Consider the following 18,231-nt stretch of genomic DNA (forward strand, 5'->3'; position numbering starts at 1 on the left):
AAAAATCCTAACCACCTCCTCAGCTTCCGCTCGCGGCCGCGCCTCCCAGAAAGCCGCCTGTGACTCGACACACGATGCCCACTGACGCAAGCGTCGCCGCGCGACTGGACAGGCAGCGGCCGCGCCTGCGCAGCAGTAGCAAGACGGGGAGGGATTCCGCGCGTAGACGGGGTGGGGGGCGGGGAGTCTGAGAGTTGGGGCGGAGGAGGGGGAGAGGGAGAGAGGGGCGGGACGGCGGAGGGGCGGAGGGGCGGCGGGGCGGAGGAGGGGCGGCGGGGCGGTGGAGGGGCGGAGGGGCGGGCCTTTCCGGAGGGTCTTAGTCCTTCACTTCCTGTTTGTGGGACTTTCTGAATCCGGGTCAAGTGTGTTAGCTTCTTCTCTTCTCCGGAGCTGACCCGGCACGTTCAGTGACAGCGGCTTCTGACTCAACCCAGGGCGGGTTTCATCTTATGACCTGCCAAAGGCCGGACGCCCACACCTGCCCCAGGAAGCGAAGGCGAGCTTCCTCCACCTACTGGCTGGCAGCCCCGAGCCCTGTGTGACCGCCGCTGCCGAGGGTCCCCGCCATCCCCTCCGCGCTGATGCTGAGAGGGAACGCAGGCCCGGGGCGTCTGCGGAGTGCGGGCCTCTGGCTCCTTAGGCCCGCGACGGGCGGTGCTGGCTCTTACGCTACCCAGGCTTGCCACCCCCCACCCGGACTTGGATGGGCTCCCCTACCCGATAAATGTGGCTGCTGAGACTGTGGTGGCGGTGGTCGGTCCCGCTACTGCTGCGCCCCAAGTTCCCCTTTGCCACGGGACTCTCGTGCCCCACGTCGGGACTGTCGGCCCCCGCTCCTAACCCCGTGGCCCTGGCCTTGCAGCTTGGCGACAATGGACAAGATCCTGGAGGGCCTGGTGAGTTCTTCGCACCCACTGCCCCTGAAACGGGTGATTGTGCGGAAGGTGGTGGAATCAGCAGAGCATTGGCTGGACGAGGCGCAGTGCGAAGCCATGTTTGACCTGACTACCCGGCTCATCCTGGAGGGCCAAGACCCCTTTCAACGGCAGGTGGGGCACCAAGTGCTGGAGGCCTATGCACGGTACCACCGGCCGGAGTTCGAGTCCTTCTTCAACAAGACGTTCGTGTTGGGCCTCCTTCAGCAGGGTTACCACTCGCTGGACAGGAAGGACGTAGCCATTCTGGACTACATTCACAACGGCCTGAAGCTGATCATGAGCTGCCCGTCGGTGCTAGACCTCTTCAGCCTGCTTCAAGTGGAGGTGTTACGTATGGTGTGTGAGAGGCCGGAGCCGCAGCTGTGTGCCCGATTGAGCGACCTGCTGAGCGACTTCGTGCAGTGCATCCCCAAGGGAAAATTGTCAATCACCTTCTGTCAACAGCTTGTTCGAACGATAGGCCATTTCCAGTGCGTGTCCACCCAGGAGAAGGAGCTGCGGGAATATGTGTCTCAGGTGACAAAAGTGAGTAACTTGCTGCAGAACATCTGGAAGGCGGAGCCCTCCACACTCCTCCCTTCCCTGCAAGAAGTTTTTGCAAGCATTTCTTCCACGGGTAAGTGTTACTATATTCCAAAAAAATCTCTCTTGGAAATTCATTGTGTCTCTTACACACGCACACGTACACACACACACACACACACACACACAAAACCATGTTTGGTTCTCTGCCCTGAAAACATTTTCAATGGAAAACAAATCTCCATACCCTCATCCAAAATTGTATTCCTATTCACTACCCTTTTTATGCTGTCCCTTTGTGCCTTAAAAAAAAGACAGCGTTCCTATTTTAAATGTTGAGAACATTGAGGTCTAAGATCTTTGGCACTAAATAAGTTGCTTAATTGCCCAGCCTCTGCTGAAGTTATGGAATGCTTTGAGGATTGACAACTACTATATAAAGCTTCTATTCATTAGTGACTAATGACAGCATGATAATGTTTACCATGTTATTATTGTACTTTGACTCTGTCATCTTGTTGTTACGAGTTTTTCCCCTGTTGTTTTTTTTTTTAATTTTCCCACTTTTTTATTCATGGGCTGTGCGGTTTGTTTTATTACTGGATTATTCCAGTTAATTATGTAGTTTTTAAATATTGACATTTTCTGTCTGCTGTAGTGTAGGAAAGAAAGGGTGCAGGTAGAATGAGCGAAAGGAAAGAGTATGAGGCCTTAAATAGGTGCTTTTGTGCTCAGGGTATAGCCCATGAACTACATCCTTAGAAAGTGGGAAGGAGCCAAGTAATAATTGGCAAGAATATGCTTTCTCACCAGGGATTTTACCTTATATCTACATTCCTTTTTGGACTTGGAGCTTTCAGCTCTGTAATTTGTGAAACTAGATCCAAAACTGTGTTTACTTCCTCTCTTCTTGGTACAGTCATTCTCCCTGGCTGTTGTTTGAATCAACTTCTTAAGGAGGTGTCTTCCTTTTATCTTGAGAACCAGAAAGAAATAAGAGTAGAGTTTTAACAAGCTTCATGCATTGTGATGAATTAAATATGTTTAGAAAAGAATTACCAAGTGTATATTTGCAGCATCTTAGTTGTTTTATTCTTTTGATTGTAATTTTTCTTGTATTACCAGTGTAGCTAGAACTGTAAGATTTCCCCAGAACTTTGTCAGCTGTAGCAGTAAAGGTGCTCACCTTGAATTGTTCAATTATTATGTAGTTTAAGCAAATTCCCTCAAAATTCACCTTAATTTTTACTTCATTAAGATATTTTTTAAATCTTCCTTAGAACAACATAATGACTACTGTAATTCATGGTTATAAGTTACATTGAAGGGTCTAAAGTGGGAATTTAAATGATACCTTTCATTGCTGACTTACAAATGAAAATTTTAGCACAACAGTAACTTAATATTAAATAATACAGGAAAACAAAGTAACTTACAGACTAAATCTGGCAATAGCGAACCATAGTTTTTATATTGTAGTAATTTTCTGTGTAATGAACAGTCATTGCTATTCACCCTCATCTCTCATTTCTGTAATTTAACGTCTACCCATGAGATAGAACATTAACAACTGCTTCCTGATTAACACCTTTGCTGCAATAACATTTTTTTTTTTTTTTTTGGTAAATTGTTTCTCTCTAAATACTTTACTTGAATTTTCTTGCCATATTCCTTTTTCTTTTTTAATTAAAAAAATAGATGCATCATTTGAACCTTCTGTAGCATTGGCAAGCCTTGTGCAGCATATTCCTCTTCAGATGATTACAGTTCTCATCAGGAGCCTAACTACGGATCCAAATGTAAAAGATGCAAGTATGACCCAAGCTCTTTGCAGGTACTTCTTCATGACACTATAGATGGTGTTGTAGATTTGGGAGGAGGAGATATTTTGTTGTATTGTGTGGGTAAGGAAAAACTTAGAGTTTTAAAACTGAAATCATAGAATCAAATGCGTAAAGATTCTCCAAAGTAATTGGAATGAATTATTTACCATACTATAGATTTGACAGGCATTCCAGTAATTCAAAGAACGTTTTCAACTAAACTTTAATTCCAAAAATATAGACATATGCTTACTGTATATTAGATTATCAATATATTTTACTAATTTCTTTACTCATTATTGTTTCTGGAACCTATTTCTTCTCTCTGGGTTGTTTTGTTTTGTTTTGTTTTTAAGCTAAGTATATACTTTTACTTTCTCTTTCAACTGGAATTTCTGGGTAATGCGCTCGACCTTTGCTTGAAATACGTTTTTTCTTCCTTAATCTTCAGTGGAGAACTTGGCAAGATATAGAATTCTAATTGATAGTCATTTTCTCCTCGTATTTTCAAAATAATACTGCATTGTCTTCTGGCAACTATTGTTGCTGATACGGAGTCTGCTGTCAGTCAAATTGTCATTCCTTTGTCAGTAGTTACGCTTTTCTGCTAATGTTTGTTTTTCTCCTTCTTGATGTTTTGCAGTTTATTCATATATCTGTAGGTGTAAACTTAAGATTATTTATCCTTCTCAACATTTTCATGCTTTTATTAACTCAATCATTCATTTATTTATTCAAATCACATTTATTGGACACTTACCATAAGTGCAAGGCAGTGTTTCAGAATCTCCTTGAACAAATGGATAAAACTATCTGTCTTCATGGGCTTACTTTCTAGATGGAAAGGCATACAGTAAACTAATAACATATTTTATTGATTCCAAGATGCATCCTGATTTCAGAGATGTTAACGTGGAAATACGCAGTCATTTGCTGTAGACGTGACTTTTCCTGCCTTAGTGATATGTAAACTAATTATACATCCTAAAGTTGATTTTGTTTTAGATTTTATTAAATATGATAAATAAGATTATAATTTAGTATGTTGAATAGTGAGGAGTACTTTGGGAAAAAAGTAGATAGGAAAGACATAAAATATGAGGAAATGGCTTGGAATTTTAAATAGGATGGATTAGGAAAGCCTCAATGAGACAGTGCTGATGAAGTAAAGATGTAAATGAAATGAGGGAGCAAACCCTGTGAAGAGCTAAGGGGAAAAACATCAGAACTGTCTTACAATTTGCTATAATTTTTTCTTCAAAGGTACCCATTTATAGAGCTTATTCCAGCTATTATGTTTCTTTATTTCAATGACTCTTTTTCTAATTGAGCTTTACCTCTCTACCTATTTTTGTTTCATATCTGCCTGGGGTTTCTTGTAATTGTGTGTGTGTGTGTGTGTGTGTGTGTATCTGTGTGTATCTGTGTGTATCTATGTGTATAGCACATCTAAATAAAATACAGGGATTTGGAACAAAATGGTTTCTGTGTACCTGCTATAAAATTATAGTCATGACATAAACTTAAGTATTTATGTTGGTTTCTCAGAAAGTTACATGTATACATATCTCACTGTCTGTAACACAAACTTTGAGGACTTTGATATTTTCTACCTTTTTCCCTTTTTTGTCTAGTGTTTAAAAAGGACTTTCTTTCTCTTCTTGCTTTCCTTCTTTCTTCCTTGTGCTCTTAAATTTAACTGAATCAATTTATCTGTAACTATTACTTTCAGATTCTCATTGCTCATTCTCTCCTTAATTTCCATAGATACGTGAACTTGCTTTGTATATTGAAGAAAAATCTATATAAATCGTTCTTACTGTATGGCCTCTATCCCCACTACTTTTTTTTTTTAAGTTTATTTATTTATTTTGGGAGAGAGAGCAGGAGGGAGCAGAGAGAGAGAGGGAGAGAGAGAATCCCAAGCAGAGCCCAACACAGGGCTCAATCCCATGAACCATGAGGTCATGACCTGAGCCAAAATCAAGAGTCAGGTGCATAATTGACTGAGCCACCCCGGTACCCCTATCCCCACTACTTTCAATTTATGGTGATCTCTTTGCCATATTTGGCGGTCTGTATTGTTGTTTTCATCTTCTTGGTATCTTTATATTCATAGTTCTTAAAGTTCTAGAAATGTTGTGACACCATTCTATTAGGATTTTCTTCATATTGTCCTTTCTATTTTTACTTCTCCATTTATTCTTATCATTTTATCAATTCTCTTCTATACGTGGTTGAATTCCAAGTCTTTATGTAAAATTCTCATTGTTCATTTATTTTTGAGAAACACTCATATCTCATCCATCTCTCCATAATGAAATTCCTTCTGTGTCCTGCCTAGCAGTAATAATTCCTTTGTCAGTGTGACTACAACTGCACTAAAATTTCTTTCTCTTTGAGATGAATATATCATAAATTATGTGGTCTTCTAAATAAAATGGGAAGATTTGGAGAATTATAGATTTCAGAGCTGAAAGTGAAATTAGATATCAATTGGTCTGTCACCTTCATTGCATAGGGAATAATATTCAACATTTTTCATTATATGCCCTAAGTCATTACAACAGAATCTTCTAGTTGGTCTTTTTGCCAGCAGTTGACTTAGCTCTCTTCTCTAAATCATCCTGACCTATTCATTTTTCCCTTCTGATCAACAAATTATAATGACTTCACCACTTGCTACATCAAGTGCAAATTCCAATTCTTGGCAGTCAGCACTCTTAATCCTAATTTTTCAATGTTTTCAAACAGTCATAGTATCCAACTTATGAATTTGTTTTGTTTAAAAAAAATTGTTTTTAATGTTTATTTATGTATTTTTGAGAGAGAGAGAGAGAGAGAGAGCAGGGGAGGAGCAGAGAGGGAGACTCAGAATCCAAAGCAGGCTCCAGGCTCCAAGCTGTCAGCACAGAGCCCGATGCAGGGCTTGAACTCACAAACTGTGAGGTCATGACCTGAGCCGAAGCCAGCTGCTCAACCGACTGAGCCACCCAGGTGCCCCATGAATTTGTTTTGTTTTTAAAATATATTTGTGAGGCACCTGTCTGGCTCAGTAGGAAGAGCACGCAACTCTTCATCTCAGAGTCATGAGTTTGAGCCCCACATTGGGCATAGAGATTGCTTAAAATAAATAAATAAATTTTTTAAAATAAAATATAATCAATAATTAATTTTTGCCTATTTGTTTGGATGGGAAGTTGTGATCCAGTTTTTGTATTGCATTTCTGATTTATCGTACATGATCCTATTTAACCTACAGTGTATCTGGAGTAATTACTCTTATGTTGCAAATGTAACTGAAAAGAATAGCTATGATTAGTTTATAATACTCCCACCTTATAATTCCCCATAGTCCGTACTACCCCACACAGACCACTTACCATTCTTTAACAGTTATTTTCTATAATACAAAGAACTCCAAATACCATACCAGGACCAGATAAGTAACATTAAAGTATGAAATAGGCTGTATGTAACTGAAATAATAAGGGATGGGGTGCACAATCACCTTCCAAAAGAGGAAGCTGATCCTCAACCCCATTTTTCTTGAGCCACAAGGAAATTTGAGTTCAGTGTGGCTGATCTGATTTTTCAAAAGAAACCTGAAAGTTTTTTATGTGAAATTTCCCAATTTTTAAAACAGTATAACAAATACGCAACTGAGGCTGGATCTAGCCATGAAGCTGCCTTCTAAAAGTGAAAATTGGTTTTATTCTCCACATATTAAGAATAAATCTATTTTATATCCTACATAATATTGCTAATTTTAATTTTAAGGGTTTTCAAGTTGCATATTTTTTAGCTCTAGAAAGAAATGGTTTTATTTATTCCACAAATTTGAGCTCCTTCTCAGTGCCAAGCACTGTGCTAAATATTGGGGGTCCAAAGATTAAAGATCGAAAAACAAACAAACAAACAAAAACCCAGTAGTAAGATCACTGCTCTTAAGCTCCTGGCCTAATGGAGGAAGAAAGACTTCAAAGTACATAAATTACAACTACAGTTAAATGTTCTTAAATGGTAAGAAATTAACTTGATATATCAAGGTTAAGTGTCCTTAAAATTCATGCAGTAACCAATGCATGGTGGACAAGATTACTGTCGTTAACCATAAAAATAACTCATCTCACAATGCCTGTGCCTGAAAGGATTTGGGCATATGCTAGTCCTGTCAGATTGAAGCACAATTGGAATATAATTAAAGTGTAGCTAAAAGTGTTCCACTACTTACCAGCAGACCTTAGTTCAAATAGCAGTACTACTTACTGTTTATTAATTGTGTAACTGTTGACAAATTTCCTAACTTTTCTTACCAATTTGAAAGCAGAAATTGTAACTACTATTATATTTTCAGCATTTAACAGAATACCTGTTTTATAATAGGCACTCAAATATTTGTTGAGTGAATGGCTTCTAATTCATGTTACTTCTGACTTGAAGTTTCTTTAGGATGGTCAGGAGTTTGGGTACATATGGGATAAGGTAAAGAGTAGAGGCTTATGAGATGGGAAGCTAGAAATGGAGAGGCGAGGAAAAAGCTGATAGGGTGATTAGGTATAATGAAGAACCGTAGCCAAGTGGAATTTTCTACTCTGCCCCCTTAGACCTGACCTAAGGGGAGTTCTGGCCCAGGGCCCTGTGTTCCAGGGAGCCTAGTTTCTATTCCAGCAGTGCCACTCCCTACAGGGCAGAGTCCATAGAGCCCAGGAGATGTGTTCCCATATACTCCTTCTCTGAACCACATCTTTTTCTGTGTGCATATTTGCACTCAAAAAATGTACAATATGTACTCACATGATTTTCTTTTAAACAAAAACAGTTTTTAAAAGACTTACTGGCACTTTTTTTCTTTTTTAATTGAACAGTATTTCAGATCTTTCCATGTTGGACCCCCATGGATAGATTCATATACATCCATCTTATTCTTTAAAACTCTACATAATGTTCCATAGTATATTTAGCTATTTCCTTATTTATAGACATTTATATTGTTTGCATTTTTTTCATATCCTAAATACAGTGCTACAGTGAATTTACTCTTTGTACACAAATACAAGTGTCTCTCTACTCTATGTATGTAGAGTGACTATAAACTTTTATGAAAATCAGCTTAACAATGGTTGGAAGATGTGGAACAGCTGTCAGGGACTACTTAAATGATTTATAACCATCATTGTTAGAAGAAGATGGCCAGAAAAACAAGAGGAGAAATTAATATGTGTAGAGAGCATAGGGAACATACAGATAACTAGTAGTTAATGTGCTTTTGGACTTTGGACCACTCTTGATGTCGGATGGAACATTTTAATCTTAAGAGCAAAAACCTTAAAAAAGATAACACTCCAGTGTTAATGTAGGTAGTTACAACGTAACTGTTGTGAAAATGACCAAGTCAATTTAGAAGGCCATTTTTTAAACATGTTCGTTGCTCTTTTGGTCATATGTTTGTATACTTAGTATTTACATTGGACATTTTGTTCAATTATTTATTGCCACATATGTTAATATTTGGTAGAAGAGAAGCATGCACATTGAGTATTTCCAGTGTCATACATTAACTCATGTAGTCTTCACATCAGCTCTGTAAAATAAGCATGTTTATCTGTAGTCTCCAGATGAGAAAACTGAGACACAGAGGTTAAATAACTTAATCAGGTATTAGAGCCCCCCCTCCGCCAATTAATAAATGGTAAGTTGAGATTTCGAAACTAGATCACTCTGACTTTAAAACTTTTGTTTATCCACTACTATTTTCTTCTTATGTAATCCCCAAAATTGGATCATTGGATCAAATAATATGAACATTTGGCCCAAATGCTTTCCAAAAGAGTTGTACCACTCTTCATTGTGATTGATGTCTAACATTGGGGATAGTCTCTGTCAAACTCCATCTTACTTTGCTGTTATTTCCATTAAACTGGGTTGCTACTCAAGAAGAAAAACACTAATTCAATATAAACACTCACTAATTCAATATATGGTATATTTACACTTCAGTACGCTTTTATCTATTTGACGTTTCCTTTTTTCTTGGTATGGTAGGATACTGAAAGGTGAAGAGACCTGTTTCACAATTCAAAATACAGTCTTTTTTAAAAGTGCATTTCATATTTAGACTGCAGTTACCAGAAAGGAGAAATTTTGTTCCCTTGTATCTTAGAGAACTACATTTGAACTGTTCTTCTTAGAGTAAGTTTGCCTAATAAATGCTAGATTCCACTATGTAACTTCAACTTAAAACTTTGCATTTATGTGAAATGACCCTTTATCAGAAATTCTTTTTATTGAAATATGTGAGAAACTATCAGCTTACAAGATTGGAAACTCCTTGAGTACAAGCACCCATTATACTCATTTCTACATCTTATAATTTTATTTATTTTTTTAATGTTTATTTATTTTGTGAGAGGGAGAGTGTACAAGCAGGGGAGTGGTAGAGAGAAGAAGAGAGAGAATCCCAAGCAGGCTCCATACTGTCAGCACAGAGCCTGGTGTGGGGCTCCATCTCACCAACCATGAGATCATCACCTGAGCCGAGTAACCAACTGAGCCACTTTGGCGCCCCTCATTTCTACATCTAAAACAACGCTTTTCATAAGCAAACTCAGTAAATACTGAGTCACAAAGGGAGTGGTTATCTACTCTAACCCTTGTTGTTTCCAACTAAAAGATGTTGAAAATATTTTCAAGATTAATAGTTTTATTTTTCAATTTTCAGAATGATTGACTGGCTGTCCTGGCCATTGGCTCAACATGTGGACACATGGGTAATTGCACTCCTGAAAGGACTAGCAGCTGTCCAGAAGTTTACTATTTTGATAGATGTTACTTTACTGAAAATAGAACTGGTAAGTGGGAGTATTTAAATCTCTTAAAATGAATGGTCTCCTAAGCAATGGTTTTATCTTTGAGGTGTCCCCTGTAAAGTATCTAATGTTGAATATGTTCTTATTTTGGGTTTTGTTTTGAATAATAATTTTGAAACAGCCTTTAGAAACTGAAAATGGTATTTAAGTATAGGTAATTAAAATAGTTTTGCTGTTTTCAAGTATTGAATATGAAAACATTTCCTCCCATTATCTTCCTTTTTTAAAAATGTTTATTATTTTGAGTGAGAGAGTGTGTGTGCAAGTGCACGCACGTGTGCGCACATGGGGGAGGTCAGAGAGAAGGGAGAGAGAATCCTAAGCAGGCTCCACACTGTCAGCACTAAACCCTATGTGGGGATCGAACTCACAAACTGAGATCATGACCTGAGCCGAAGTCAAGAATAGGACGCGTAACTGACCGAGCCACCCAGGCACCCCTCCTATTATCTTTTGCATCCAACTAATCAAGCTTGTGCCACCATCATTCATCCAAAACTATCTTTGACACCAGTGCTTTCCAGTATTGCTAAACTCAGAGTTATTTCTCAGGCCTCCTCTCATTTAACCTATCAACAGCATTTGACAGTTGATCACTCCCTCTTGAAATACTTTCCTCACTTAGTTTTTGTCCCAGTTCACTTCTTTTTTTGCCCTGGTTCACTAGCATCTCAGTCTCTTATAGTGGATCTTTCTAACTTTAGAGTGCTTTAGAGTTTCTTTCATCTTTGATCCATTTTCTTCTCAATCCATACTCAGAGCATATATGTTCCATGGCTTTAAATAATGTTTCTAAGTTAATGACTGCCAGGTTTCTATTTCTCATTCATTATTTTCCCATGAACTCCATATGTACCTATCCACCTGTCTATTCTTGGGTCTCAAATTCAACTTTTTCAATGATAACCTCTGATTTTTCCCTCCCAGACTGGTCTTCCCCATCTTATATAGTTAATTCATCCTTCCACTCGCCCAGGCCAAAACCTTGAAGCTATCCTTCTCTCTTTTCATTCTCTCTCAGCTGTTATCCTACAAATCCTGTTGATGCCGCATTTAAAATATATCCAGAATCCTATCACTTTTAACCAGCTACATCACTATCACTTTGGTCGAAAGCCATTATCATGCCTTGATGTACTGATTGCAGTAGTCTCCCTGCTCCTGCCCTTGGTCCCCGACAGGTGTCTTCTAACTCCTACGTGATCTCGCCCACTGCTGCTTCTCTCATCAAATCTATTACTGCCTCAGTCTTTGTGCTTTGCTTACACTGTTCTCTTTGCTGTATCTCTAGTACAGCAAGCTGCAGGCCTCAGGGCCTTTGTAGTGCTTGGCATTTGCCTTGCTTATTATGCTTTTCTCCCAGGTATCTGCCAGGATTATTCTCGTTTCCTTCAGTGTTTTTTATAGTCAGATGTCACCTTTTACATGAGTAATTTTTTGAATATCATAATAAAATAGCAGACCCCGTTGCTACTCAGCAGTCCCTGTTCTTCATAGCACTTATCTCCATGTTACTTTTCATTGTCTACCCACCCTGTAGACAGTAAGCCTGATCGGATCAGAGTTTTTCTTTTAATCCACCGTTGTATCTTCAGTGCCTAGAACAATGCCGAGCAGTAGTAAGTACTCAGTAAATATTTGTTGAATGAATTGAATGAAGTGTGGGTAAAGGAACTATCACTTTGTAAATAAGGTTTGACAGATTTTTATTTGATCAAGGGGTTTTAAGAGTTATTTAGGCCACTGCATTCCCATGATGTCAGTCATGTTGTTATCTCCCACCTTTCTCTCTCCAAGAGTTTAATAACATGTTATGATAGAACTTTCCAGAAAGGGGGTACTCAGATACATATTTTTGGTCCAAGGAAAATAACCGCTGACTGGGTTAATGATTTCCCTACAAACTCTTTAAGATGGATGTCTTATCTTTTTTGAAGGTTTTTAATCGACTTTGGTTTCCTCTTGTGAGACCTGGTGCTCTTGCAGTTCTTTCACATATGCTGCTTAGTTTTCAGCATTCTCCAGAAGCGTTCCATTTGGTAAGTTGGGACACAAGCTTTCTACATTGAAAAGCTTTGTTTTAAAATTTTAGTTTAATATTGAGTCACATTTACATGTAGTCAAAAGATCGTAAGTTAGTCCTGAATCTATTTTCTTGTAGCTTTATGATTTCTTAGAAAATTGAGGTTATGGGATTTCCCTCCAAAGAATATATTTCCGGAATGTCTGAGTCTCACCAAAGCTGCTCCACTTGCAACCACTACCAGCAACTGAAAGTTATTGTTCTACACGAGAAATGTCACATGTCTGCGTCACTGATGGTTGTCTGTTTCATGTATGAACAGTGTAGAAGAAGAAAAATGGTTTAAAACCACTGACTGCTCTAGAATTTCAGAAACGTGAAAACATCAATTGTTTTATAGCCCCAGAACTAAGACTTCATTCTCTCCCAGCGTATAACCTACAAATCCTGTTGACTCCACCTTTAAAATATATCTGGAATCCTACCACTTTTAATGAGCTACATCACTGGTTTTGATTTGATCTGATTTCAGTTATTTGGTTATCAGTTATTACAGGTGGAAATGATAAAATGTTATTCAAAGAACCTGTCCACTTATCTATCTAGCACATCACAGAAAGGCAGTGCTTTATCTGGTTACTTGCTTCCTCCAGGGTCTGATCCTCGGTTTTATAGGACTAGAACCTCATTATCAATCCAGCCACAATGTAAAAATCTTAGGAATGCGGACCCACTACAAGCAGATTCAAAGGAGACTGATGAATAAGTGCTGAATCCCAGTTGTTCATTGTTAGCTAGAAATATAACTAACTAGCCTCAAGAACCATATACATGCATAGGCTGCTCAGTGCCTCACTGCCACTGAAGGAAAATCTGCAGGCTTTGTAGAAAGTAAACCTTACCAAGAGGTAATTACATTATGCATTGTCACTTAGGTTGTGTTATTCCAAGAATTTCTACAGTTAATTGCCTAATTGGTGATGTTGACCATCAACCAGTAACCTTATATTTGTTACACAAACAAAACTCAAAATTTAAGCTAATATAGCAGGTATACTAGCAGAGTCTAGTGAGAATTTCTACAGTTAATTGTCTAATTGGTGATCTTGACCATCAACCAATAACCTTATATCTGCTGGTTATACAAGCAAAGCTCAAAACTTGAGCTAATACATCTGGTGAACTAGCAAAGTTTAACAAGGTAAAGAACATCAGTTATTTGTGTCTCTTCAGGCACAATCGTGTAGGCCAATTGAGAAAAGCTTTCTTTTCAGAATTTCTGGGAAGGAGATTCTCTAACATAACTTAGTCATCCATTCTAATGTTTATTGCTCCTCAAACTGAGGACATTTCTTAATCTGTCTGATTAGTCATTTATGCCATACTCTAAACCCATTTCTTTGTTCACAGTTTTTTAAAAGATGGAAGATACTCCATATTGTTGTATTGCTTTTATTTTCTGAAAAAAATATAGTTTAAAAAAAATGGTTGACTGAAATATTTAGCTTATTGAAATATGAAATCATTTATTTAAGAAATCATTAGATCTGAAATTAAAAGTTGTCATCTGGCTTAGAAAATTCTAAAAACTGAGATCTAATTATTGCTTCCGTACTGTAAGCATGGTGTATGTATATATACATACATATATATGTATATTTGTATAGCCAGACCAGCTACTCAACTAAAATGAACTTGAGCATCTAGTGGTAGTTAAATCATGTGGTAGTTAAATCAGCTATAACTAATTCAGTGAAGGATTCAGGTTTAGAAGTTGTTAAGTATAAGCAATAATCTGGAATAACCATCACTCTTCATTACATTACCTGTTTATACTATTTTAGAGCAAACCAAGATTGATGTTATAATGTGTGTATTTATAGATCAAATTACTTTTCTTATGCTTTTTATAAGTGGAAAGAAATTTATACAAAAGAAAAATATCAAAGCTTCTAATAAGTTATATACATTGTCTCAAATAGTAACTTAAGTTTAATGAGTATTACAGTAATGTTGACAAATATTTAGGTTTTCTCATTCAAAAAATATCAACTTCCAACCATTTAGAAGGTAATAGCCTCCTTGCACATATATATCTATGCCTATGAAAAACTTAGTCTCATTTCTATGTCAGTGATAATTTTAACCATATAGGATGTATAGCAGACAACTATATTACCTGATTGCAAAGAACAGATCTACACTAGGAAGGCTTTTGGAAGATTTGGAAATAAATTAAATAATAATTTTTTTGGTTATTTTCTCTTCTTCTCTTCCACTTCTCTCTCTCTCTTTCTTTTTACCTGTGAGGAAACAAAATAATTTTGGATTTCTGACTATTTTAGCAAGAGAGTATCTGATAGAAATGGCCTTATGGAGCAAAATTATAACTCAGCTTTGTGTAGAAATGTAGAGATAAGAGCAGCAGATTGAACTCATTAGGAACTGATGGTTTCATGGTCAAATTAATACCTTTGATGGAGGTAAGATTAAAGAAGGTAGTGCAAAAGCTAAAATATAATTTTAAGATCTCCAGCATAGAATCAGAGCAAAAAGAGAATAGCAGCGTTAATTTAAGAATATGATTGTTCTTTTTAGAAGGAAGGAAAGAAAGTTGATTGTGATACTACTATAATTTGCCATTTAGAGACCATAAAACTTTAACTTCACCTTTATTACAACTAGGCAACCAAAAAATTGTTTTAGAAATAGAACATAATATTCTTAGATACCTTTTACATATGAAGTATAAATGTATAGTAATAGATTATAATTAATAATTAGTTGGAACAAGGATACCACTGTACTAATGGAATGAACCATTTAAGCAAAACAGGGTTTATTTGTTGATATCATCTTGAATACGTAATGGCACTGTATTGACTTTAGCCTAATTTTATAATGAATGTACACTCTTGTGCTTATTATCAATGCTGTTTTCTGTGTGTTTTTGAGCAATGAGCGTTTTAGATTTCCCTTTTATTTTTAACCCCAGTTTCTTAGAAATCTCTGATTCCCTTTTAGAACGATCTCCTATTTTTGGAGGTGGAGAATGGCAGTTGTTAATAAGGATAACCATGCTAACATAAGACATCATTTATTTGCTTATCTAAAAGAAAGGTAATCCTATAGCCTGAGCTGTAATTTTAGTTACTTTACTTTCTTGAAGTAGACTTTAATGTGCAAAGTATATACAGCATTTAATTCTTTCAAGTGAAAAATCTAAAGTTCACACTAGATGGAGCCCTTAAGCTAATTCTCAGTTTATCTTTTAAAAATTTGTTCCTATTGTAAACAATCTGGTAAATATAATAATCCTAACATTTTTCAACTTAAGGCATTTTTCAGAATGGCAGGAGTAACTAAGCCTTCTATTTTGTACCTTAGTTTGTTTTAGATGGAGCATAAGGATGAGGAAAGGGGTCTCATGGAATTATAATTATATGTGACTTTGAAACTAGATTTACCTTGATACTCGAAATTTTTAACTTCATAGCTTTTTTAGAAAAAGGCTGTGACTGAACATACAGAAAAGTATTTGCTGATCATGTAACATTTGCATTCCATTTGTAGGCTAGAGAATTTGTTGCCAATTTGTATAAATTGAAGAATGTTTGTCTTTTTTCTCTTCAGATTGTTCCTCATGTAGTTAATTTGGTTCACTCCTTCAAAAGCGATGGTCTGCCTTCCAGTACAGCCTTCTTAGTGCAGTTAACAGAATTGATACAGTGTATGATGTATCATTATTCTGGATTTCCAGATCTCTACGAACCTATTCTGGAAGCAATAAAGGTATGATGATAGTTGCACCAGTATTTATACAGCTGCAGACCATGATGTGATAGATGAATGTAGTGAAAGATTTCTATAACCAGCTATTCAATTTACTATTCTGTATAATATGCATTTTGTTTGAAAAATGTAATTGGAATCAGGATTCATTAATATTTAGGAAGTAATCTCTTACTTGCTGTAACTAATCTGAGTTAATAACCATGTTTCTTTAGCTCTACAATGCCATCAATTATGAGGCATATCTTTAAATTTGTAACAGCCTGTGGGGCACCTAAGTGGCTCAGTCAGTTAAGCGTCCAACTCTTGATTTTGGCTCAGGTCATGCATGATCTCACGGGTTCGTGAGTTCAAGTCCTGCATTGGGCTCTGTACTAACAGTGCAGAGCCTGCTTGGGATTCTGTCTCTCTCCCTCTCTTTCTACTCCCGTCTCTCTCATTCTCTCTCTCTCTCTGTCTCCTCAAAATAAATAAATGTAAAAAAAATTTATAACAACTTTTGGGGAAATTTGTTTAAAAAGAAATGGCACACGATCACTTCTCAGACTTTTGGCAAAGATCAAGTGTAAAAAGAAATGCTACATTATGTAAATACATACATCACCATTGTATCCCAATATCAGAAGTGCTAAAATACATTAAGATTATCTTAGAATCCAGAAAGGCAGTTTAATAAAATATTTGACTTTTTTCCTTACCTGTTTTTATTCCATTTTTGCTGTGGACTATTCATGAATATCCATATTTTATAGAATCTTTACTTGAGTTATTAGTGAACTTACCCTCCTTTTTTAACTTTGTATAGTTATTAGACCTAAAAAGCACTGATTCTGTTTGTCTTAAAGAATGGGTCACAATGTGTACACTTTACTCAGTAAACTTACTGCATGATCAGGGTATAGCAAAAGAATTGGAGAACTTGCCTCAGCCAGAACTAATCAGAAGTTATTAGAAATCAGTTGTGTTAATAATGTTTTTTTTGAAATGTTAAATTTTGAGATCTTAAATACAAGATAAATCTCATTATCTTTATTACTTCTTCTGTATCTGAAATGAATGCAAAGCTTATTCTTTTTACTATATGGGTGAAGTCAAATTGATTTTGGTTGAACCCAGAACACAAGATTCTTGCACAATTAATGTATACTACTGGTATGGCACTTTGATATTTATGTATGTCTTTGTGTAAAGGAGCTTTTTATCATAGATTCAATAGTAATGTTAATGTCTTTCTACGATGTCTTTCTGTATCCATAGATGAAACCTCTTGCTGTTTGTTATTTTTCAGTGGTTCACATATTGAGAATTCTGATAACTGAACTAGGCTCAGAAGAAGCAAGGTTCTCACTCTAAACCCAAGGGAAGCACTTTTCTATTAGCTGGCAACAATAGCAAGAAAATCAAGAGATTAAAATTCCTTCAGAAAATGTTTGTTTTCTAAGGTCTAAGTACCAGATGGTAATAGCAGTCCAAAAAAGGTTGAATGATGTTACCAACTTTCATTATTCTCCATTGTTCTATTCGTGCTTGAATTCACTTTGATTTAAAATTGTATCTCATATGTCATAGAGCACATAAAAGAATCTGTATCTTGTAATAATTTTCTATATTGTTAAACACGACATTGAGTTTTATTTTTCAAAGTCAGCAGTCATTGTGCTTAGATGATTTTCATTTTTCATGTGCAGATTTCTTTGAGCTTTTGTTTCTAAGGGTTAATATTGAATAAATATTAGTGAATGAAAAAGAGATATTTTTTATTTTTACTAGAAAATTTGAAAGCAAATTATTTATTCAATTATGTGTTAAGTCCATGTTCTGTTGCCTTTGAATAGCACTACAGTATACCTTGATCTCAAAGTTTTATTTCGAAACATTCTTCTGTCAAGTTCTATAGGTGATTTCAAAAGTAAGTAAGTGAAAGATGGGGCGCCTGGGTGGGTCAGTCAGTTAAGCGTCCAACTTCGGCTCAGGTCATGATCTCGCAGTTTGTGGGTTCAGGCCCCGTGTCGGGCTCTGTGCTGACAGCTCAGAGCCTGGATCCTGCTTCAGATTCTGTCTTTCTCTCTCCCTCTCTCTCTCTCTCTCTCTCTCTCTCTCTGCCCCTCCCCTCCTCACACTCTGTCTCTGTCTCTCAAAAATAAAATAAAATTTTAAAAAATTCAAAATAAAAAGCTTCTGCCAAAAAACAATCCAGTGAAGAAATGGGTAAAAGACATGAATAGACACGTCTCCAAGGAAGACATCCAGATGGCCAACCAACA

At 37.0% G+C, this 18,231-nt stretch overlaps 1 protein-coding gene across 1 annotated transcript in view; it reads left to right on the forward strand.

Annotated features, from left to right (window-relative positions):
* Positions 1-299: 299 nt before the first annotated feature.
* USP38 (ubiquitin specific peptidase 38) overlaps positions 300-18,231 on the forward strand; it is a 33,006-nt gene continuing 15,074 nt past the window's right edge. Inside the window, exons 1-5 of the mRNA XM_049632220.1 lie at positions 300-1,554; positions 3,159-3,294; positions 10,005-10,134; positions 12,090-12,191; positions 15,809-15,967. Coding sequence (XP_049488177.1) covers positions 873-1,554; positions 3,159-3,294; positions 10,005-10,134; positions 12,090-12,191; positions 15,809-15,967 — 1,209 coding nt within the window. The 5' untranslated portion in view covers positions 300-872. The remainder of the gene's footprint in view (positions 1,555-3,158; positions 3,295-10,004; positions 10,135-12,089; positions 12,192-15,808; positions 15,968-18,231) is intronic.

Source organism: Panthera uncia, chromosome B1 (assembly GCF_023721935.1).
Source record: "Panthera uncia isolate 11264 chromosome B1, Puncia_PCG_1.0, whole genome shotgun sequence".
NCBI classification, from domain to species: Eukaryota; Metazoa; Chordata; class Mammalia; order Carnivora; family Felidae; genus Panthera; species Panthera uncia.